Source organism: Musca autumnalis, unplaced genomic scaffold (genome assembly GCF_047663935.1).
Source record: "Musca autumnalis isolate F117 unplaced genomic scaffold, ASM4766393v1 scaffold_4, whole genome shotgun sequence".
NCBI lineage: Eukaryota > Metazoa > Arthropoda > Insecta > Diptera > Muscidae > Musca > Musca autumnalis.
In genome coordinates this window covers 102,289,606-102,313,655 of record NW_027411977.1, presented here as the reverse complement: position 1 = coordinate 102,313,655, position 24,050 = coordinate 102,289,606, and the positions used below count along the sequence as shown (strand labels likewise).

Here is a 24,050-nt window from a genome sequence, read left to right as displayed (position 1 = left end):
TTTGGTTACATACGCCGACCTAGTTTGCATCATTGTAAAGACGGGATCTTCTACTTTCATAGCCTGGCTTTGCTTTTGGAAAGTTTACTACCAATGCTGTGATATTCGTCAATATAATTAAAATCGCTAAAATGAAAATTGGGGTTTTATTTGCTACTATTCTGATATCTTCGTTGTTTGGTCACCTACGAGCACCTACTTTACATCATTAGAAAGGTGATATTTTCTACTTTAATTGTCAGGTTTTGCTATTGGTATACCCCATATAGAAGTTGAGATATTCGCTTTGGAAAAAAACGTTGTCTTTTTACCCACCTAACTTTTTTGCCCTTTCCGACCCCTAAATATTATCCGACCATCACCAAAATCAATAGGCTCCTTCCCCTCCGGGACCCCCATTAACATCCAAAATTTCGTGACGATCCGATCAAACTTGCGACCTGTAGCGTGATTACAAGGTTTAGATGGACAGACGGACAGACGGACGGACGGACGGACAGACGGACACACATAGCCAGATCGACTCAGCTCGTCGAGACATTCATTTTGGTATATATAAGTATGGGTCTACGACCATTATTTCGATGCGTTACAAACTTTTTGGCCAAACCAACTTATAATACCCTCCCCACATAGTGGTGTAGGGTATAAAAAGGAAACAAATAACTGAAAGTCTGTATACACAAACATTGTTTTGACATGTCTCTCTCTATAATTTTGAAAATAGAAACATATAAAAATATATTGAAAATACAAAATTAAGGCCTACGTACATAAGCTGCCTCGCCTGGTTGCTTTGCTTGCTTCTGATAAAAGAATAAAAAAGAAAAGGGCAACCCAGTTCGAAATTTGCTCGGCCTCCTTTACTGCTATGCCTAAATACGACCGTATTCTCAGGGCGTGTGTGGTGAAAAAAGTAGAACACATGTATTCTTATGAGAACTACCGAAATGCGTCGAGCGTATACTTTTTGTAAGTTGAACATTTTCAACTTTGACAGAACGTACGATATGTTATTGTATGTATGTATGTGTGTGTTTTGTATTTTGAAAACAAAAGCCCAACAAAACATGAAATACAATTTATTGCAAAGGAAAAATGTTTGGTTTACGAATGAAAACATTTAATAAAGCTTCAGTCGCGGTTTTTGTGTTTTAAATGGGATTTCGGATTCAACTTATTTGGGTAATTCGGACGCTCAGAGAGCGTTGTTGTGGTAGGTAGGTGAATATTTTTTGTACGTCACGACTTAAGTTAGGTATAGCTGTTATTCTTTTATTTTTATTACGTCAAAAATGAAGCAGGAAAGCAAGGCAATCAGGCAAAGCAGCTTATGTACCCAGGCCTTTATTCAGAATTTATGGAAAAAATTAATGAAATATGTGTAGTTAAATATAGAACATACATTTGAAGGAAAGTGTATTGCTTTTCCTATTCATTTAATGTATTGGTCTGTTCCAGTACTGCAAGAATCTACTAATTTTTAGTATTTTTCCCGATAACATAAAGGAACAAATGTTATCGTAGTAAAAAATAGTAGCTTCTTGCAGGTTCTGGAACAGAGCATACATTTTATGTATCTTCGATTCAAATTTTCGCGAAAACAAGGAAACAAAAATTAAGAAAAATACAAATGAAAAATCAAACCCCTCTTAGCATATAGCCAGGAGCTGGTAGCTAGTCAAATATAAGCGGTAAGTACTGGAAACAATTCTGACACACTTCATCAGCAAAATACTAAAAACTCAACGCCTCTGTTCGTCTCGAAAGATGGACAACGTACGGATGCGAAAAAAAATTAAAAAGAAAAGCAAAGTTAATTCTCGTCAAACCCCTGCCATGATTTTTAATCAATATTTTGAAGTCAAATTTCCAAGGCATCAAGCTATACACAAACGGCATAACTCCCATATAACGGTACTTCCCGATTTTTGGTAATTTGAGGGTTTTAGCTACATTTTTGACTGAACTATCCGTAAGTTTTCCTTTCAGGTTTCATTTCAGGTTTTTTAGTTATAATTTACTAGAATTAAGTATTTGAGGTTCTCAATGTTAAACAAAATCGGTAAAACCTAAAAAATAACATAGAGGTCTTGTCTTGAAGAGAATTTTCACTGCTACCACTTTTTCTTTAGTCATATTTCCATAGGACTTGCGGTTTCCAAAAAAATCATGAAAACCTAAAAAAAACTAAAAATTAATAAAAAATCATTAAAAAAAATCTTCGCCCTAAAAGGCAAAATTTAAAAAAATAAAAAACAGTCTGAGCTGGGATTTGAACCCACGTCCTTGAAAACATATCAAAAAATGTTGTCACGGCGTTCAAAGCCAAAACTCATAACTTCAACGCAAAAAAAGCGTTTGTCGTGAAGTAAATACATTTCAGCGGCCACACATTTGCATTTGAAAAACGAAAAGTTCTAGGACAGAGAAGCCACTACATAGTCGATACGTCCGATCTACGTCAGATCTGCTTACCACCAGTGAAACCAGGTAACGTAATTTGGTGACTATGTGGGTTCGAGTCCATGGCTTTTCTTTTTCACTTGCAAATAATTTCCGATCATCAAGATTAACTCTAAACGAGAAAATTAATAAAAAATCATTAAAAAATGATCTTCGCCCTAAAAGGCAAAATTTCAAAAAATAAAAATGTGAACTTTGTCCGCGATTTATTTAAAAAGCCCTCCGGTATTTTTTTTTTGTTTCTTAATTTATCTCATCTAAGAACATTGTAGTTTTAGAATCCGCAAAAACTTCCCAGGTGTAAGCACCCTTCATTACAGTTAGTTCAGTGAAGTGAAGGCCGCACAATAATAACCCAAAAAATCACTAAATGGTTGGTTGTAGTAATGAAAACAGCCAACCAATAAATGCTTCAATACCTTACGGAGTACTACGAAGGAGCGTGGTGTATTTAAGGGTAACAGCAATAGCGAAGGTAGGTTGACACAATCTCATATTAATAACCACACCACTTGCTTTTAGCACTATGGAACTTACGTTTTTTACTACTGCAAACCACTGAATCCATACGATAAGGCATGTCTACAGAAGTGGTAAACAAACACTTTCACTGGCATGACCTGTGAACCCATCGGCTGGGGGCCGATGACTGGAGACACAACAAATAACTGTGTTTTAAAATGTAATAACCAAGATGAGGTAGGGGTAGTTTAGTCAGTCAATTGTGGTGGGACATGGTGCTGTGTTCGTTGTGATAGGCAGTACACATTTAATAAGATGACATGCAATACTAGTTTTTGGAGGTAATACATACATACATTCGAGTACATATCTATCAAAAAAAATGTAACAATATTTGTGTTTTGTTAAATAAGGTACCTGGAAAAATATTTCTACAACATTTCTAACAAAATTTGTTTACCACTGCACATCTTCTTTCCAAAGGCACACACACCGTTTAAGCCTTATCATAAAATTCCAGCTTCTTGTTATGTTGCTATTTTATCTCCCTATTTTTTCAGGCATATCAAAATGTCATCTTTGCACTGCTAAAGAATCGACTAGCCTTAAGCATTTCACTCAACTGTATACTTTGTGTTAACTTGTGCCTGTCTCTATACGGATTTCATGTTTCCACTATGCTTTTTATCTATTTATTCTTGTTCTTTCTATTTGTGTGTGTGTTGTCCTTTCAAAATGTTGCACAAAACGTCAGCCACACTTCAAAAAAACTTACTATCCTGGCAAATATGGTAAAGAAAATCGTAGTCTGGACTTTTGTGCATTTTTTTAGGTTGCTGATTACGCAACTCTCGATTACAAAACATGCAAGAGTAAAAGGCATTTGTTTGCGAAAAGTTTTCCCTTTCAATTCAGTTTTCTTTTTAAGCTGCTTGATTCTAGACTGGTTCTTTAGACATAATGCACACTTTGCTTTATCACAGTTGCCAGTACTTGGCTTGTTCGTTTATGTATGCGTCAGGCACAGAGTAAATGTGTCGGAAACCTGTGGCGAATGAAGTGAAAGCTTTACATAAATATTATCAGTTGTCGCAGGGGACGCACATTTAAAGACATTTTCAAATGCACCTTAAAAGGTTGTTTTAAATTTTTTTTAATCACTAAAAACTAAACCTTTAAGCACGGTCTCCAGCAATGATTAAAAGGTCAATCCAGCAGCAGACGAATCTAAGCATAACATTGCCTAGAAGAACTGTAACCACATTAATGCTATGCTCGTGTTCGAGTATTTTGTTCGCATTGAGATCAGCAATATTTCTCGGAATACATGCTTCGAGCAATGTTGGTCCCTGCTTTGGACACGGGTTTATCTCGTTTGCTAGATCTACATACACCATATGTCAACTTCGTTTTGATGTAATTAATGCATAAAGGTCTTCATATTAAGACCGCTAGTTATGTTGATGTTGATTCTTTCTTCGCCGGAATATCTCCCTGGTATTTTCAACTTTGTCAATTAAACTGCAAAATCCTCAATAAAGTCAGCGAGTCTCTATAAGTCAGAGTAGTCTGAGCCATGCTCGGTTGATGAATCCAAAAAGAACCGGAGAAGGGGGGAATTGCCTTACTTATACACTAGTCTGTTCATAGTAAACTTATCTGTCTTGATCTATACACTAGAGTAACACAAACTGGAATGTATGGAGGCAGGGACATGGTGTGAAACCGCTAAGCTAAAACGCAACTATTTGGAACTTTTCAACGCTCATCGTGAGATTTGACACTCCGTAATAAAAGATGATCAAAAGATTCAAACTTCTAAGGTGAAGGATGACGCTCCTATAAGGAAGGACGATTGCAACACCTCAATCTGTCAGATAAATTACATGTTCTAACAATCAGCCATTTCACCTTGCTCAGACTTTTTCCTACTGTCTTCTCTGTCCGCTTCTGACCGAATCACTTTTCGGGAATATCAAAAGGCATTTGGAAGGCAATACATGTCTGTAGCTTGCTAATTCCAATGCACATCGTGAGCTTTCGCGTTTCATAATAAAACGAGGTTCAAAAACGATGGATGAACTTTTACCTATTACTCACTACAATAACGTGTATTCCACTGAAATATAAAAAAAGTTCACACACAAATCGATTTTAAACTCGATTTTTTTTAATGTATGAAGTGAAAACATTTTTTTTGTTCTCAAAAACATGTTCTTGTTGCATGAATCAACGTATGCCTACTAATAACTATGATAACGCTTTTTCCATTCAAATAATGAAAAATGTCAAGCACAAAAAACTTTGAACAATTTTGTTTTTTATAAATTACTAGCTGAACCCGGTGCGCTTTGCTGTCCCGACTACGATAAAATATAATGGAATGCCATAATTATATTAACGTTTTTAATATTTTAACGAATAAATACAGGAAATATGAAGGCGTTATATACCTATTCAGGGTTGTTATGGAGCTACTATGGTATTTTTGTATGTTTCAGAAGGTAACACTCCTCCGAAAGCCTTTCCACCGTAATAAAACATACATCTTAAGAAGTCTCTCAAAGACATGATACTTAATAGCTGTAGCCTTGGTCAATTCCTTCCCAACTATAAGTACTTGTGTAAATAATGATGACTTCTACTGACTGCTAAGTCTTCAAAATTTCATTAAAATTGAACATATGTAACAAAAACATGAAATCGACCGAAAATATATAAGGCAGCTATATTCCTATATGAACCGATCTCGATATAATTTGTCAAATTTATTTTTAGACCAAATCCCGTTTCACATTCCAAATTTCATTGAAATTGAACATAGATAGCGTGTTTTGTGCATAAAATACAGAAAATCAGCCGAAAATATATATGGGAGCTATATCCAAATCTGAACCGAATTCGATAAAATTTGTCCCATTTATTTCTAGAACGAATTCCGTCACGCTTTCCAAATTTCATTGAAATTGGATAGTCCCGGGCCACACTACAGTAATTTCACTGAAATTTTGATATGAAATTATGCGTCTCTAGATCGATGTCCATAGTAGAGTAAAATCATAAAATTGCTGTAGTAGGGAGTTCGATTTAAGAACACCTAATTTCATGAAATTTTTTAATGAAATTCACGCTAGTGTGGACCGGGACATATATATATTGTGTCCAAATCTAAACCGGTCTCGATATAATTTGGCACGTTTGTTTTTGGAACAAATTCCGTCAGACATCCCAAATTTCAGCGACATTGGGCACATATAGCTTGTTTGATGCATCAAATACACAAAATCGGCCGAAAATATATATAGGAGCAATATCCAAATCTGAACCGATTTTGATATAATTTGGCACATTTATGTCCAGACCAAATCCCGTTACGCATTCCAAATTTCAGCGAAATTGGACATATATAGCGAGTTTGGTGCATAAAATACGGGAAATCGGCCGAAAATATATACAGGAGCTATATCCAAATCTGAACCGATTTCGATTTAATTTGGCACATTTATTTCTAGACCAAGTTCTGTAACACATTCCAAATTTCAGCGAAATTGGACATATATAGCGTGGTTGGTGCATAACAAACAGGAAATCGGCCAAAAATATATATGGGAGCTATATTCAAATCTGAACCGATCTCAATATAACGTAGCACATTTATTTCTAGAACAAATTCCGTCAGACCCCCCAAATTTCAGAGAAATTGGACATATATAGCGTGTTTGGTGCATCAAATGTAGAAAATCGGGCGAAAATATATATTGGAGCTATATCCAAATCTGAACCGATTTCTATATAATTTGACACATGTATTTCTAGACTCACGCTCCAAATTTTATTGAAATTGGATATAAATAGCGTGTTTTGTGCCTCAAATACATGAAATCGGCAGAAAAAAAAAAAAAAAAAAAAAAATATATATATATATATATATATATATATATATATATATATATATATATATATATATATATATATATATATATATAGGAGCTATATCCAAATCTAACCCGATTTCGATATAAATTGGCACATATATTTCTAGGCCAATACCCATCACACATTCTAAATTTCAGCGAAATTGGACATATATAGCGTGTTTGGTGCATAAAATAAGGAAGTCGGCCGAAAAAATATATGTATGGGAGCTATATCCAAATCTGTACCGATTTTGATATAATTTGGCACGTTTATTTCCAGAATATGTTCCGTCACACATTCCAAATTTCATTGAAATTGGACATAAATAGCATGTTTGGTACATAAAATAAGGAAATCTCCCGAAAATATATGTATGTGGGAGCTATATCCAAATCTGAACCGATTTGAATATAATTTGGTCAATTTATTTCTACATCAAATTCCGTCACACATACAAAATTTGGAGAATGTATCTGTAATAGTTCTAAAGATATTTGCATACAAAATCTAAATTTTTTGGAGGAACCTCCGGTTTTGATGCTATATATCCAGATCAACGCGAAATTTCAAAAAATGATATAGCCTATTTTCATTCCAGGCCATGTAGCAATGTACCCTACAAATTTCAGTAAGATCTGTCCAGCGGTTTTCGAGTCTATAAGGCACAAACAAACAAACGTACAAACAAATTTCAATTTTATATATATAGATAGCTTTGAAAAGAGTGCTTACGAGATTTTTAAGATTCTCAGAATTAAAGAAAATTAGTGAGAAACAAATGGTTTGTCAGTTTGGTTATCTCATGTTGCTCCAAATTTTATTTTATTTATTTTATTTTATTTTATATATATAAAGTTTATTTTCAATTAAATATCTCCTTACAGTGACTTCAAAAAATTGCTGATAATTCTGATAAATTCAAATTTTAAAATAATTTTGTGCATGAGGGTTTTCACCGAATCACCTAATAATTAAGATTTTATCTAATTTTACGTAGAAACTCATCACGCTATACTACAGGGATATGAGGTTGTAAAAAAGTCTTAATCCTAGTGTACACCGCAAATTAATAGCCCACATTCTGCAAGTAAATGAAGTCGCCCCTACGAGGTAAAAGGAGATTACAACAGCTCGGCAGATTTCAACATTGTGGTACCCTGTATGATACATGACGTGTCTTGACAATCCGCCACTGGCAATAACTCTTCAGAGAGCTGTCCTGTCTCTCCGAAAATACTGCCAAAAACAATTCCAAAATTCCCATGTTCTTCTTTCTCATACAAACCCTGAGAACCTATTGGCTCTTGAAGTCAACAGGCAAGACCACAATCCAACATTGATTGGTACATGATTGAGTGAATTGAGGGGAACAGATAAGTCGCACTCGAACCAAGGAAAGTAGGATAATTGAATGTCTGTCCCTTTTATCGAAGTGATAGTAAAAAATTCAAAATGGTCTGCGTTTTATTATAATCGTCACTTCATAGAACATCCAGAGAGTGACAGGGCGAAAGGAGTTTGCTATGCCGTAGAGCGCTCCTAGGTATTACTGATGTCATCCAAAACGCCAAATCATTCATAACGTTGAGCCCACACGGCATCTCAATGGTAAAGATTAACAAGTGTTATCAATGTATCATAAAATATCCTGTCAGGATTGCGGATAAGGTGCAAAGAAAGGCGAATCGTTTCACTTCTTTTGACAATAGCGTAAGAGTCTACGGAGGACTACTTCTCCCTATTTAGAGAAACAGTTTCGCAGTTCCCAAGAATTAACATATACATACAATACAAACACAGTATTATTACACGCTACACATATCAGTCCATGATGAACTAGAACAAGCCGTGCGACTTAAGAGTCATAGTGTATTTTGATGTATCGAACGGCTTTGATACCGCCAGACTAGTGAAGATGGTCATGGACACCCTGCCCAACTATCTGTGTGGAGGCAAATCGTTTGCAGAATTCAAAACTAAGATATTGTGTATAAGATTCGACAATTTCTCAAAGTAGCCCTCGCAAATCACTTCTTTTTGCAGTTCCTAAATGTAGGAACAATGTTTGCAAGTTGCTAGCCGTCAGTACTTGAGGCGTTTACATAGGAACATTCTTAAGCTATTCGCTCAACTGTTGTATACACACTAGACTGGTTTTAAATCAAAGGGAAAAAAACGATGTCGGATTTTTTTGGGCGGCAACTAACTAAAGTGTTTAGTTTTGTTAGATTTTAAGATTGCCAAAGTAGGAGCACAATCGGAATATGTTAACACGTGCCACTGGGACTTCGAAGTTTCCATAGTACTCATAATTTGTATGGACCAAAGGCGAATTTTCATGAAATCGTTTTCGTCCAATCGATGAACAAATGTTACCATTTATTTGTTGTGGCTAAAAAACTAATCCTGCAAAACATTGCAAAAATCGGCTCGGATTTTAATATTAGCTATATATAGAGCCCATGGAAACTTCAAGGCCCTAGTGGCAGGTGTTAACAACTCCGATTGTTCAAACATGGGCAATCGTAAAATTTAACAAAACTAAAAACAGGCGGTACACCCTGCATAAAAATCCGAAATTGATTTTTTAAAATCACCCTAACAAAGACCTCAGAGTGATGTGAGAAGGGATCAATGTTTCTAACGAGAACAAATCCCTATATCCCATAGAGAAGCTATTTTATGCATTACCAGAAAACTGACAATTAATGGGTAATTTCTTAAAAGTTTTACGAAGCAAAACTACTTACTTTACTCACTACCACTTAATGCGTACCGTGGCACAGATCGTGTGTGTCCGACTACAAAAGCGAGATTTTGGTTAGCAAAATTACGAAGAGTTGGTGGTGTACTTGTAAGCATTTAAAGAATCCTTAATGTTAAAACGCGTGCATGCAGAGAAGAGATATTGTAGGAGCAATCATATTCTAAGAGTAAAATAGTGCATTTTAAAACCTTGAAAATATATATTGTTGTTTCGACCATATATTTTGTGTCAGCAAATAAAATTACACAAAACATATTGTTGCACCAACAATATATATTTTCAGATTTTCAAAATACCCTATTTTATTCTTAGAATATGATTGCTCCTACAATATCTCTTCTCTGCGTGTGGCACAGTGTGTAGTGTGTTACAAATCAAAAGTTCGCATGTTCAAATCCAGAGCAAAATAAAAATCTGGAATCCATTGAACAAAAATTCACCTCTAATGTTCTAAAAAATAGAAAATCAATATAAACCTTTTTTTACATAAAGTGTGATGGAGTAATTTTATAAACGGACTGACATTAATTAAAGTAAACATGTATGACTACTGTTTCGCCTCTCATGTCAAATACAAATAAAGGGTTAACTTTTTTACTCCTTAAAACACAACAAAATTCCTTTTATTTATTTAATGTTGAAACAAAAAATCTATTAGATTTTATAGCTTTTTTATTATCTCTTATAACAACGAATTTCTCGAGCTATTATGTTTTTATTTTATTTTAAGAAATTCGCTTTTTATATTGTCGTTTTTTGCCAGAATTTAAGTATAATTGTGTGGCCTAAAAACATCAGTATCCTTCTAGGTGGCCCTTAAATATGTAATGACCAAATGGCTACCAAAGTCTCCAGCATTTGTAGAGCTAATTTTATTGTTTATTTTCTCTATGATGAGGTTTTTAATGGACTTCGTCGTCCCAACTTTCCAGCCTAAAATTTTTCTATTTTAGTCACGTTTTTTCTATGTTTGGTTTTTGGTTGTTTCATGCTCATTTAGTGTGCGCTTTAGTTTTTGTTTGTCCTTTTTGAACGCCTTTCATTTAACCCTGCTTTAAGTGTATACACCATTCGACAGTATGTTTTACCATAGAAAATCGTGTTAGGTATTTATTTTTTAGTTATTTTTGTCCTTCTATTTGTTGTCGTTTCAATTAGTTGCGAAAAGATGTTGCTGTTTAGAACAAACAAAATGATGAGAAAGAAAAGAGTATTATCTTTTCTACAAAATGGGACACGAATTGATGAAAAAGACGTCTTAGTTTAAACAAAAATTAGAGCCAATTTAAGCCGAAAATGTAGACTAAAACTCATGTGTATAAATATACAGGGTAACAGCAATACCCCGCTGATTGAACTGTGCTGTTATACCAGGGTCACTAAAAAACCTTCTGGCCTAGGCTTCACGCAGTGTCGCCAGGCATCATTTGACATTTTTTTGGAAAGTTTGATAGTTGGGCACTTATTCCACCAACTAATATTTGAAATTGCATGAATTCTTGGTGCCAAAAATGGGGGTTTCCCGTCGGATCCCGTGTTGGTCGGTGCTAGAAATTTCGAAAAAATACGCGGTGCTTCAAAGACGGTGCTTGAAAAGACGTTTATAAGGCGGATTCAAATCATGAAACTATGCGTATGAGCCCGAAAGATTGCAGCAATCGCCAGAAGATGCTGTAAAAGCGTTCAAAAACCATGTTTTGGAGGTGTCTCAATCAAGCTACTGTAAACAACCCAACACCTTGTCGAATGTCAAACTGTCCTGAGTACAATTAGGATAAAAATTAAAAAAAAAATTTAAATGACGCCTGGCGACTCTGCGTTTTGCCTAAGCCAGAAGGTTTTTTAGTGACCCTCGTATTAGTGTCAAAATCGGCACAGCATTTTGTATTTTCATTTCTATTTTCGATGTACACTATCAGGGACGTACGCAGGATTTCATTTCGGGGGGGCCCAACTCGACCAAAAATCATGAAAATTAAAAATGTTGTGTGTCGTTACGTAAAGCTATTTTAAAGGGGTTTTAATTGATTTTATGTATATTCAATATTGCCACAAAGTATATACATTCAAAAGAGAGAGAACCCAATATTTTAGATACAAGATTGAAATTTGGAACTGATTATAATATATTAGTCCTTGGATGAACCATATCAGACCACGTTCGGCATAGTTTCCTTACAAAAGTTTTTAACCAAATTCTCCAACACAACTGAAGCAATAACTAAAAAATCTTTCAAATTAATATTACCCATATAGATGTACGTTTTGGTGTATCCCAGAATTTTCAACCACATTAGCTCTTATTTGACATTTTGGGTTCTAAATCCCGCAGCGAATAGCTTTCGAAACATTTTCTATATTCGAGGCTATTGGCATTGATTTTAAAAATATCGTCAGTAATATGGATTTTGGAAATCATTTTGTTGGGAAAATTTCCATGCAAAAAGTGGTGAAAATAGATCCACGTTCTAACGCAGGAATTGCGTTCGCGAATATGTCGAATAGATATATACATTTTTTGGAGGATATAAACAGTTCGATCTGAACATAACGCCGTTTCTTCTTTATCACACACTAACTTCAGTGCCATTAAAAAAGTTTGGCATTATTGTAAAAAAACAATATTCTTTAAGTGCATAAAAACACCAATACTTTACTATTTTACCAGAAGTGATAGAGTCCGTGCAAGCCAACTAATAATTCAGAAAATTACATTAATAAAAGAAAAAATATCAGGAGCCGGGCTATGCAATCTACGACTCATAGACTCAGAATCCCACTCGTAGTACTGTTTGAGACTACGCAAACACATGGTCGAAAAAATATCTCTCAAAAAAGCTCGGCAACATTTTAGCTAAATCCTGAAAAAATAGCTTAAGACGAAAAACTCCATCCATTACTCCATTTCTATCTTAATTGTACGACTAGATGTTTATGGACTCGATGACCTTAAAAACTTTCCAAGAACCAATCACTTCTGTCGGTACAGCGGAGACAAACTTATGAAAATTCATAACTTTTGTTTTCTGGAAAACAAGTAAAAAGTAACAGTCGGGTTTGCCTACAGAGATATACTCTCAGCCTGTGTGAGTTGAGACTTTTATATATAGACAGATCGAATACGGACAAGATAGCCAATTTTTTTTCTATGAATTGTATAGCGAAGAAGTTTCAGAATTTAATATGTACGTTATTTTAGGATGTTTCGGTCAATTCGGATAATTGAAATTTTGTGTTGGAGGTATCTGAAGGAGTGAATCGATATAATCCACTTTCGAACCTACTCTAAGTCTCGAAAAAAATCGGATTGGACTTTGCTCAAGATTTTAGAAAAACATTTTCAAGTCTGATGTCCAAAGGAAGGTTGGACAAAATATTGCGAGATCCAAAATTTGGACCAAATCTGTTGATCTGTTCGAGAGTTATATGTAATGGGAACGAGCCAGACAGACGGACAAACTGGGATAAATCGACTCCAAATTGTTTGAAGCGTGTTTCGTCCAAACATATGATTAGTCTAAGAACATTATTTCGATGAGGTACATTTTTATCGTTAGCCTAATGGTTGCGGGTTCAATACCACGGTGCTCTTGAACCAACGTTAAATGAATGGAGTTCACAACTGGGAAGTTTTTTGGATTCTGAAACAGCAATGTTCATAGATGAGAAAAATCCCAAAACAAGAAAAAATCGATGGAGGGATTTTTAAATAAGTTCACATTTTTAGGTTTATTTTAGGTTTTCGCGATTTTGCTGGGAAACCACAACTCCTATCGAAATGGGGCTAAAGAAAATGTTGTAACTTTGAAAATTTGTTTGATTTGTTCCTAGGTTTCACCATTTTTGAGATATAGAAGTTCAGGTCACATTTTTAGGGTTTTTTGTTAGGTTTACACGATTTGCTTCAAAACAGTAAGTCTTGTCGAAATGGGACTACAGAAAATCGTTTAGCTGTGAAAATTCTTTACAAGATGGGGATTCCTAACTTTTTTACTCGGTTGTACCATTTTTGAGATATATAAGCTTAAGTTGGGAAATTATAGTCCTGACATTGTTTTATAAGGAGATACAGTCAGTGAATTGTTTAAATTTGAACTTCTATATCTCAGAAATGGTAAAACCTACGAAAATACCTATCAAAATATCAACAATATTGTAGAGAATTTTTACTGCTATAACATTTTCTTTAGTTCCATTTTGATAGGGCTTGTGGTTTCCCAGCAAAACCGTCAAAATCTAAAAAACCCTAAAAATGCAATTTTTTGTTTTTTTGATTTTCTTCTTTCATTTAAAGTTGGTTCAAGAGCACCGTAATATACGATACAAATAACAGCAGATTTTAATACAATACCATATAACGAAAGTTTGAGCATTAATTTCGTTTATGGTAGTTTTCTGCTACAAATTTGTTACTGATAGGAAAAAATTCAGATGGGCACGCTATTTATAGCAGATATTATCACTTTATTATGCACAACAATACATTTTTCTCCATTATTTTATCCCACTGTTTATCAACAAGTTGATATAAAATAGGAATACAACATTTTTATTAAGGCAGTAAAACAATGTTCTAACTGCTTTTCGAGATATACTCCACGGAAAAACCCTTGATATGTCGTATATATTGTCCAATAGACATTTCATTTTATGTACTTCTAATCCGCACAATACTGAATTTGTAAATATTTTGAATACAAAATGAGTTTAAAGCCTCAAGACCTTTATATTTATTACAGAACTCCAAAACACTGGCATGGCAGTTCCAGTTTCACTGGAACTTTCTCTAAAAAGAGTATTCAAACAAAAAAATTTTAAATATTTCTTAGACAACTTGATGACAAAGTACAATTTCAGTACAGAACCTTCAGAACAATATAAGTTATCGTTTGAAAATTTAAAAACAAAATATATTTTATAGCATAAAAGGTAATAATTTGATAAGTAGCTCAAAAAATTGTAGTCGACCAAACCATTTCGGGGGGGGCACGGGCCCCCAGTGCCCCCCCCCCTGCATACGTCCCTGTACACTATATATATATATATATATATTCCCCGGCCAGGCAACATCAAACATTTTTCAACGGTGGCAAAATACCCCTCAGTAATGTTGGCGACATTTCCTGAGTATTTCAGCATTGAAAAACTTCTCCACAAGGGGTGTCTTATCACACGCCGTTCGGACTCGGCGATAAACAGTAGGTCCCATATCATTGAGCTAAATATGAATCGGGGTGCACTCATTGATACGAGAGAAGTCTCCCTTTTCCCGTATGGGATGTTGTGGAACAATGTTTTTATATATATATATATATTTGAAGGTAAAGCAAGGAAATCAAAAACCTCATTTTGAAAAAGTGTCCGATTTCACTCAGAAATCCCCATTTGCTTCTTCATGGTGGGATCTCTCAAATAAACCCCTTGCCATTTATTGGCATTTTATTTTGTCACCATTTTATTTGCATTTAAATGCAAGCGTTTTATTTGAGAGATCTCATCATTAAGAAGAATTTACTTATTGAAGCAAAGAAAAAATATTTTCTAGCTTTTAATTTAATTGTTTATTCCCTCAGTACTAAGAGGGTATATACTAGGGTTATGACTTGTTGATGTTTTTTCTCCAAAATGATTTCCTGCCTATTAATGCGAAAAATTATTGTCCATTCCACTAAATTATTAAAAAAAAGTCCACGCACAAACCACTTTGAAAAATTTCTTTGAAATGAAAAAAAAAATCTCAAAAAAATTATTTCCTGTTGCACGAATGAATGACTTTTTGCCTATTAATAACTAAAAAACTTTTATTCCATTTAAATGTTGAAAAAAGTCCCGCACAAACCACTTTCAATTGATATGATATATGGAATAATGTAATACCCTAGACAGACGGCAGCGTTAATTTGCATTAACTGCCTTAATTCAAATTAATTCGTGCATTATCCACATTCTTAATGCACAAAATCAAAGGAAATTTAAAATGAGTTTAGCATTAAAATATGGCAATGCTGTTGAAATCAATTGTCTGTTGTCAAATTTCCATGTTTAAGACAATAAAAAAGGAAAGCAAATCAGCAATTTTCGGGTTTCTTCAAAATAAGTAGTGGTCTTTCCCGAGTAGAATAGCATCTAATCGTTTTTAACGCCTTCTAAGAAATCTCCTTTTAAAATTTTTATTTTCACAAAAAATGTCATTACCCACCATACAAATTCTATCAAAAATTAAATCTTCTTCAAATGTTCTTTAAAGTTTTGCAATATTTTTATAATATTAACAAGTAAAAAGTCGTTAAGTTCGGCCGGGCCGAACTTTTTATAGGGTTTTAGGTTTTAGTGTTCTTTTACAATTTTAGGTGGAACAACTTTTCGATAATGGTTAGACTCCTACTGCCTCCCGCTATTGCTTAAATTACACTGTGAACACAAATGTTGGGACAGAGATAATTCCTTTTGGAGATGAAAGCCCTTGGTGTGTGTATATTAAAAACCCCGAAGGACAGATGCGCCGTGATTCGAACTTCCGCGTTATGGCGTGATGAAGTTTTTGCAAGAGACCCTGTAAGCCTTCATGAATTAGCATTATATCTTTGTTTGTTGTTTTTGTAGAGCACTTAAGCAACAGTAAACAAAGATATAACGCTAATTCCTGATGGCCCACAGTTCGACTCACGGCGGATCTGTCCTTCGGGGTTCATAATATACTCACCACGGCCTTTCTTCCCCAAGAGGAATTTTCCGTGCCCCAGGCTTTCACCTCCACAGTGTTATCTGATCTAATCTAAAAAAATGTGTTCAGCTAGGTGAAAGGTACCACCTACGGGGCTATATCAAAAAGTCAACCTATCATTAATTTTTTTGGCGGAAAAGTTTTATAGCTGCAGGGAACTTCAAGAGTCAAATTGAGGGTAGTTTCATCAAAATATGGCAGACCCTCAATAATGGACCCATGTTGACGAGTTTTAGTGAAGAAATTTCGTGACCACTGAAAATTCCCGAAAATCGGGAGGTACAGTTATATGGGGGGATATACCAAAACATGGACCTATATTGACGATTATTTTTGAATAGACACAATTGTAGCTAAAATGCTCAAAATTCCGATCATTACAGGTAGTTCGGTTAAAAATTGCAGCTAAAATTCTCAAAATACCGAAAATCGGGAGATACCGTTATATGGGGGCTATACCAAAACATGGACCTATGTTGACGATGTTTGGTGGAGATGTTTCATGACCACTGAGAACCTCAAATGTCAAATTGCAGATATTTCGGTTACAAATTGTGGCTAAAATTCTCAAAATACCGAAAATCGGGAGGTACCGTTATATGGGAGCTATACCAAAACATGGACCTATGTTGACGATGCTTGGTGGAGATATTTCATGACCACTGAGAACCTCAAATGGCAAATTACAGCTAGTTCGGTAAAAATTTTAGCTAAAATTCTCAAAATACCGAAAATCGGGAGGTACCGTTATATGGGGGCTATACCAAAACATGGACCTATGTTGACGATGTTTCGTGGAGATGTTTCATGACCACTGAGAACCTCAAATGTCAAATTGCAGATAGTTCGGTTAAAAATTGTGGCTAAAATTCTCAAAATACCGAAAATCGGGAGGTACCGTTATATGGGGACTATACCAAAACATGGACCTATGCCCATATCCTTTGGGATATAAGTTTGTTGATCACTAGGAACCCTAAGTGCCAAATTATAGCTAATTCGGTCTGCAAATGTGGCGAAGAACGTCAAAATACCTCAAATCCGGAGGTACCGTTATATGGGGGCTATACCAAAAAGTGGACCGATATAGCCCATCTTCGAACTTGACCTGCCTATGGAAAAAAGACCTTCGGGTGCAAATTTTCAGCACTCTATCTCAATTGTTGCGGACGCTAGAGTGATTACAACAGACGGACAGACAGACGGACAGACGGACAGACGGACATGGCTAGATCGTCTTAGAATTTTATCCTGATTAAGAATATATATACTTTATAGGGTCGCAAATGATTAGTTCGATGTGTTACAAACAGAATGACAAATTTAATATACCCTCCATACTATGGTGGAGGGTATAAAAAGACTCAAAAATATCGCGAATAAATTAAATTTATTTTTGCTTCATCGTGGTGAAACGATCAATGGTAGAAAGTGTGTTTGTTTCGCGTATGTATTTTGGCGAACTTTTGTAAAGCTTTATGAAATGGTCTGCTGGGTACAAACAAACAACACAAACAGCTGTTTCATAAATGCAGAAACTATCGTCTGTCAGGGTGAAAAATTAATTCAAATTTGGATATTTTTAAAGAATTAAAAAAAGTGCACAAAATCGAAGGAAATTTAAACTGAATTTAGGTATTTCAATATTTATGTAGGAGAGAGAGCATATTCATGCTCTGAGACACAATTTGCATTGAAAATCAATTGTCTTTTGACAAATTTCCATGTTTAAGAAAATAAAAAAGGAAAACAAATCAGAAATTTTCGCGATTCTTTCAAATAAATAGTGGTCTTTCTCGAGTAGAATAGCAGCTAATCGTTTTTCGCGCCTTCTCTCAAATCTATTTTTAAAATTTTTTTCTCAAGCATTTCATTACCAACCATACCAATTCTATTGAAAAAATACCTTCTTCAAATGTTCCTTTAGAGTTTTGCGACATTTTTTAATATTAAAAGGACTCAAAAATATCGCGAATAAATTTAATTTATTTTAGCATTATCGTGTTGAAAACGTCAATGGTAGAAAGTATATTTGTTTCGCATATTTTGGCGAACTTTTGTAAAACTTTATGAAATGGTCTGCTGGGTACAAACAAACAACACAAACAGCTGTTTCATAAATGCAGAAACTATCGTCTGTCAGGGTGAAAAGTTAATTCAAATTAAAGAATTTTTACTGCAAATTAACTCTGCCGTCTGTCTAGGGTATTATATATGACATAAATGTAATGATATTTTCAATGTTTTAAAAACAAAACCTACCGCAACAGAAAACAGTGGTTCCAGGCATTGACCAAAAATTAAAAACCGAATGTCAAATTGTTGGTACAACATCTGGCAACTCCGACAGCTGTGACAAGGATTTTTTTAAATATTACTTTTTGTTTAATATATTTTGCTTTGTTTCTTCTTAATAATAGCTTCAAACGTCAATATATTTGACTAAAATTTTGTAGTGAATACAACATACAACTTACGTGCAAGTAAATATATTTAAAATATCGCGAAATTAATACGTATTGCAAAATATTATAATGGATTTTGAAGGAGGAGGTGATGACTTAATTTTTTTTAAATAGTATTTTAACGTGTTGCGGATTTCCACTTAGCTCTATGTTTTCATGGCGTATTTTGTAATGCCACAAAAAGCATATACCTTAATTTGACTTAAGGTTTTAGTCATGATGCCAGTGCTCACCTCGGGAATAATTTCCCAATGTAGGTCATGGGTTTAAGATTATCCAGTATTAGTAAGACCTGCCATCCAGTGGCAGACTTTAAATGCTGGGTCGTAGACAAAAGCTACCTTAGAATATGGTTTCTATGGACATGTTAGGGTATAACTCAGTTATCTTAACACGTACATTAACATAATTGGCATCAATGGAAAGGTCAAGAATTGTTTTCCAAACATGACTTACATAGGCGGTGCGTGTTTTCCAAGAAGAACGCTATGAGATCTATATTTAAAATTTTACCAATTTTCAGACAAAAATTTTGGTCTATTTAACCAGCTAAATTGGTTGGTTTTTATGTTGTTTTGTTTCCCCATTCCCATTTTTGCATTATATGATAATCTGTGCTCTTGTTCATGAAATTTTATATTAACAACATAAAATAATTCAGGAGGGGAGAATGCTACGCTTATGGCTTCTTAAAAACGTCATATGTGGGCTATTTCAACATTTTGATGAAGAAGTTTTATGATCACTTTAAATCTCGCTTTAACAATTGTAGCTAAAATCCTCCAAATTCCGAAAATGAGGATGTGTTTTTATATGAGGACATTACCAAAACGTGGGTCGATATAGCCCATCCTTGAACTTGATCGGCCTATAAAAAGACACTCGGGTGCAAAAATATAGCATTCTAGGTCAATTATTTTGGACGATAGGGTTATAACAATATATAAACGGACGTGACTAAATCGAATCAGAACTTTATCCTAATCCAGAATATTTATACTTTATCAGGTTGCAAATGATTATTTTCATGTGTTAAAAACGGAAAAACAAACATAATATACGGAGAGTGTAGAGTGATGGTATAAACAAACCTTTTAAATGTAATATCGATAGTTATTGTTAATTTCGAGTGATCGCATGTAGATATTGAATATAGCATATAACGATAATTATCGTGATAATTGTAATTATTTATAAATATACCCTACTTCACAATGTGGGAAGGGTATTAAAAGTGTGTTTTGCTAAAAATGTATGTAACACGGCGAAGTATTCGTCGTAGACCCCCAATTTTATATACCATTTTTCTCGACAAGATAAAGCGATATAGCGATGTGTGTCTGTCCGTCCGTGTGACCGTCTGTCCATTATAAATTGTAATAAAACTCCAGGCCACAGTTATGGACCGATCGTCACTAAATTTGGTATGGAGGCCGGTTTCACGGCAGAATAGATCGTTATTGTTATTGGTGATGATCGTGAAATATTTAAGGGTTAAAATGGACCAAAAACAAAATTTTTATACAAATTTGTATCTGCTCTGTATGTCGTAATCATAGTCCGATCAGCACGAAATTTTAAATAATTTTACATGATGACCAGATAGTGTTTAGCGGCTGAAATAGATCGAAACTTTTGTATGAAAATCGGAATAAATTTTAATATATATTTTATATCTTTATTCCTGGTAGACACATTCCGCATACGGGATGCCAATTTTGTTGATGTAAGTGCTCAGATAACAGAATTACAGCCTAGTATATTCAGAAATTGCGCAGTTTTAATTGTGTGTATAGTAAGTGTATAGTAAGAATTTTGGTCAAGGAAGATGCCACCAATTTTGTATAATGATCGGATAGTTCTTAGCGGGTGAACTTTTGGCAATCTACGAAAATAAACTTGAAACACAACATGAATGTAGCTGTTATAGCCTAACATATAAGCGGTACAGCCTGACATATAAGTTTTTTATTGTTGTGATTTTTTTGCATCGAATTACATTTACATTCCATGTTACAAATTGTCGCAATGATGATAGAAAAGTTTTCAAATTTTGAACGGAGGATTTCCGGAGTTTTAAATTGTTACAAATTACAATGCTGTACGGGTCTTGAAGTTTTTGTGATACCTTTGGTAAAAAGTAATCGAAATATTGGTCTTTTTTCATTAATCGATTAGATAAAAATCACCGAAAACTATTTCTAAAATTCGTTTAATATTTTTTTATACCCTCAACATTTAGGCCAACGAGGTTATCGAAATATTGATTTTAGACCCCAGGTATGTTTGGACGAAATCCATTTCAGACAATTTGGAGTCGATTTTCCCATGTCTGTTCGTCCGTCTGTTTGCGGGCTGATGTGCACGATAACTCTCGAAGAATCAACCTTTTTGGTACAAATTTTAGGTCTCGTAAATTTTGTCCAAACTTAGTTAAAGTTCGAAGATGGACCATATCGGTCCGTTAGCTTCCCCCACAAAAGTTCAAAATTTGTCGCTAAGATTATTTGCACGATAGTTGCAGAGGGTTTAACCGAATTGTTCTAAACTTGGGATGTGGAAATATTACTTCCATGCATATATTAGGCTCGAATAAGGACTATATCGGCCCACTCCTTTGGGAATAGTTTAACAGCTCTCCTCAAACCAGTTTGAATTTATTTGAAACATGTTCGCCTTGCGGTCGCTTTTACGACGGTGCAATTTTTTGGGGGCAAATCCATACTTCCCAAGGCGACGCCAACTAAACTGACTAGTGCCTAAGATAACCCTCAAAGGGAGAATCTGGTTTGGTCTTAATTTTGTACATAGCATTACATATTTGTTAGAGATTTGGATTACGACCGAATATGGACTACATCGGTACACTCCTCCGGGTGCCTCCCACAAAAATTTTGGAGATAGTGCCGTTTAAGGACTAGTCCCGAATTGTTTCATCATTTTTATATTTTGTCTTTGTGGCCCTTGTTACGACGGCACAATATTTTTGGGGGTCAAAGTCCATTCTTCTTGGGAAATTGGCCCAAAATTTTATTGAGTTTTCTTATTTTCTTTGTGTTCAAGGCTGAGGATATATATCTGTCTGCACAGCTGACTGATACTTTCTAACTTGTTTTAATAATATGTAGCGATTTGTTATTATAAAATACGGAAAACAATAACTTACGTTTCTAGGAATGACGGCGTACATATGTAAATATGTATGTTCTCTGGTACGTTACCATGTATATCAACTTATGTATGTATGACCGGACGGCTAAAATATGTCGCAATCATATAAAAGAAATTCCTTGGAAAAAGGTGCCCAAGTGTAGTGGAGTAGGGTATCAGAAGGTCGGCGCTGTCCGGCTATAATCCTCTCTTACTTGTTTTATTTAATTTCGATATTATATGCATATATATTTTATTTTTTATTAATTTATATAATATATGCATATACATATATATTTTTTTCTAATTTAAAATTTATCCAGTTCTACCATGGTTAATCAGGATGATACACATTTTAAACAAACATAAACAAAGACATGGGAAAAAATTATGAAGAAAGAACCATTTTTGCCCGGATTATGGTAGGAGGTAAGAAATATATCACTTGTCTACACGGAATATACGGCATAAATATGTGGATGTTTTGTTATTGAATATTGTTCCGCTTCTTTTCTCACAAACAAATCAAGGCATTTTCAAAAAAAAAAATAAATAAATAAATAAAAATTACAAATATACAAATTTAATGGGAATTAATTATTATTTAAAATATATAAAAAGTTTCGAAATACTTACATCATAGTTTTCTGGCAAACCAGGTGGACCTGGTGGTCCCGGAGGACCCGCTACACCAGGCATACCGTCGACACCTGGTTCACCCTTTTGGCCCTGCAGACCTTCGGGACCACGAGGGCCAGGATCGCCCCTATCGCCGCGGTCACCCTTAGGGCCGGGGGCACCGCGTTCACCTGGCACCCCAGTAGCACCCTAAATTAACGAAGGACAAGAGAAAGAAAAGAAGAAAATAAAAAAATATTAATTAATAAAATGCATCATACATTTTTGTTAGCTTAAAAGACCTTAAAAATAAAATAAATTGATTTTACTACAGGCTTTTACCACTACTGTCTGGCGACCATAGACCTAAATTAAGGTGTGTTGTGTTATTTCATAGGTTACAATAGAATTAACAAAGCAAAGCATACAGATATGACATGATTGTGGGTAGGTTTTTATTGTATTAAAATCCATTTGGCCCTCGTCAACACTTTACAAGCGTTTTCCATGAACTATGGGCTTAGTTTTATTATATGCAATATTTTATAAAATTGGCGCTCAAATCACAAATAAAAAAACGGAAGTAAAGGGCAAATGGTATAAAATAAATTTCTGCGTCTTTTGGGGTCATTAAATTTACACTACATTGACACTCCTTGTTTTACTAATACAACGATTATAACTAAAAGTCTAACACCATAAAACTAAGTGGAAGTTGGGGAGGTTAGCCTAAGAATTCCCTCTTCAAAGAGGGTGTAAATGCGAAACTCTTGGTATTGTTGGTATTTTAGCTTTAGATGTGTTAGCTGGAAATGTCACCCCATGAAGATTTGTTTTTTCCCTTCCTTAGGTTGGCACTTTCACTTATTCCACGCCTCCTTTTACATTCGCTCTGCTTCTTATGTCTGGAAAATTTATCACCAAGTGAATGGGAATGGAATGGCAAGAAAACAACAACAACAAAAAACAATGTCTTACAACAAGAAATAATCATGTTTTCTTAATGATTGCGTGTTCCGATATATCGTTGAAAGAAAAGTGTTTGCTGTTGCTGTTGTTAACGCTCCCTACGATAGGAGAACACGAACGGGCCAGGCTGACTGGAAAAGAAAAAGAATCTTCAGCAGCATTGTGTGTGTGTGTGTGTGTAACTTTGTTTTGCTCTGCGGTATTTTTTATCGGATTAAATTAATTGATGTAAGTAAAAAGGGATTACCATGATGATGGTGGTGGCCATACCGGAATTTCCGACATTTCAACATATTTCATCAGTTTGTGTGTTTGCTGTGTCTATTTGTTTGCTTCCGTTTATCACAACTGACTGACAAGATATGAAAAACCATCGGTGTTACAATTTTACCAAAGAGATAGTCTCATATAAATTTATAGAATGGAACAACATGTTACCTCATTATGAGCCTTACATAAGAAAAGTGTTATTTTTTGTGTTGAAAATATAGGTTGTAATAAAATATTTATA

General features: G+C 34.7%; 1 protein-coding gene across 1 annotated transcript in view; it reads right to left on the bottom strand.

Moving 5' to 3' along the window:
* LOC141403033 (uncharacterized) overlaps positions 1-24,050 on the bottom strand; it is a 288,000-nt gene that overhangs the window by 174,480 nt on the left and 89,470 nt on the right. Inside the window, exon 8 of the mRNA XM_073985166.1 lies at positions 22,589-22,780. Within this exon, the coding sequence (XP_073841267.1) occupies positions 22,589-22,780 (192 nt within the window). The remainder of the gene's footprint in view (positions 1-22,588; positions 22,781-24,050) is intronic.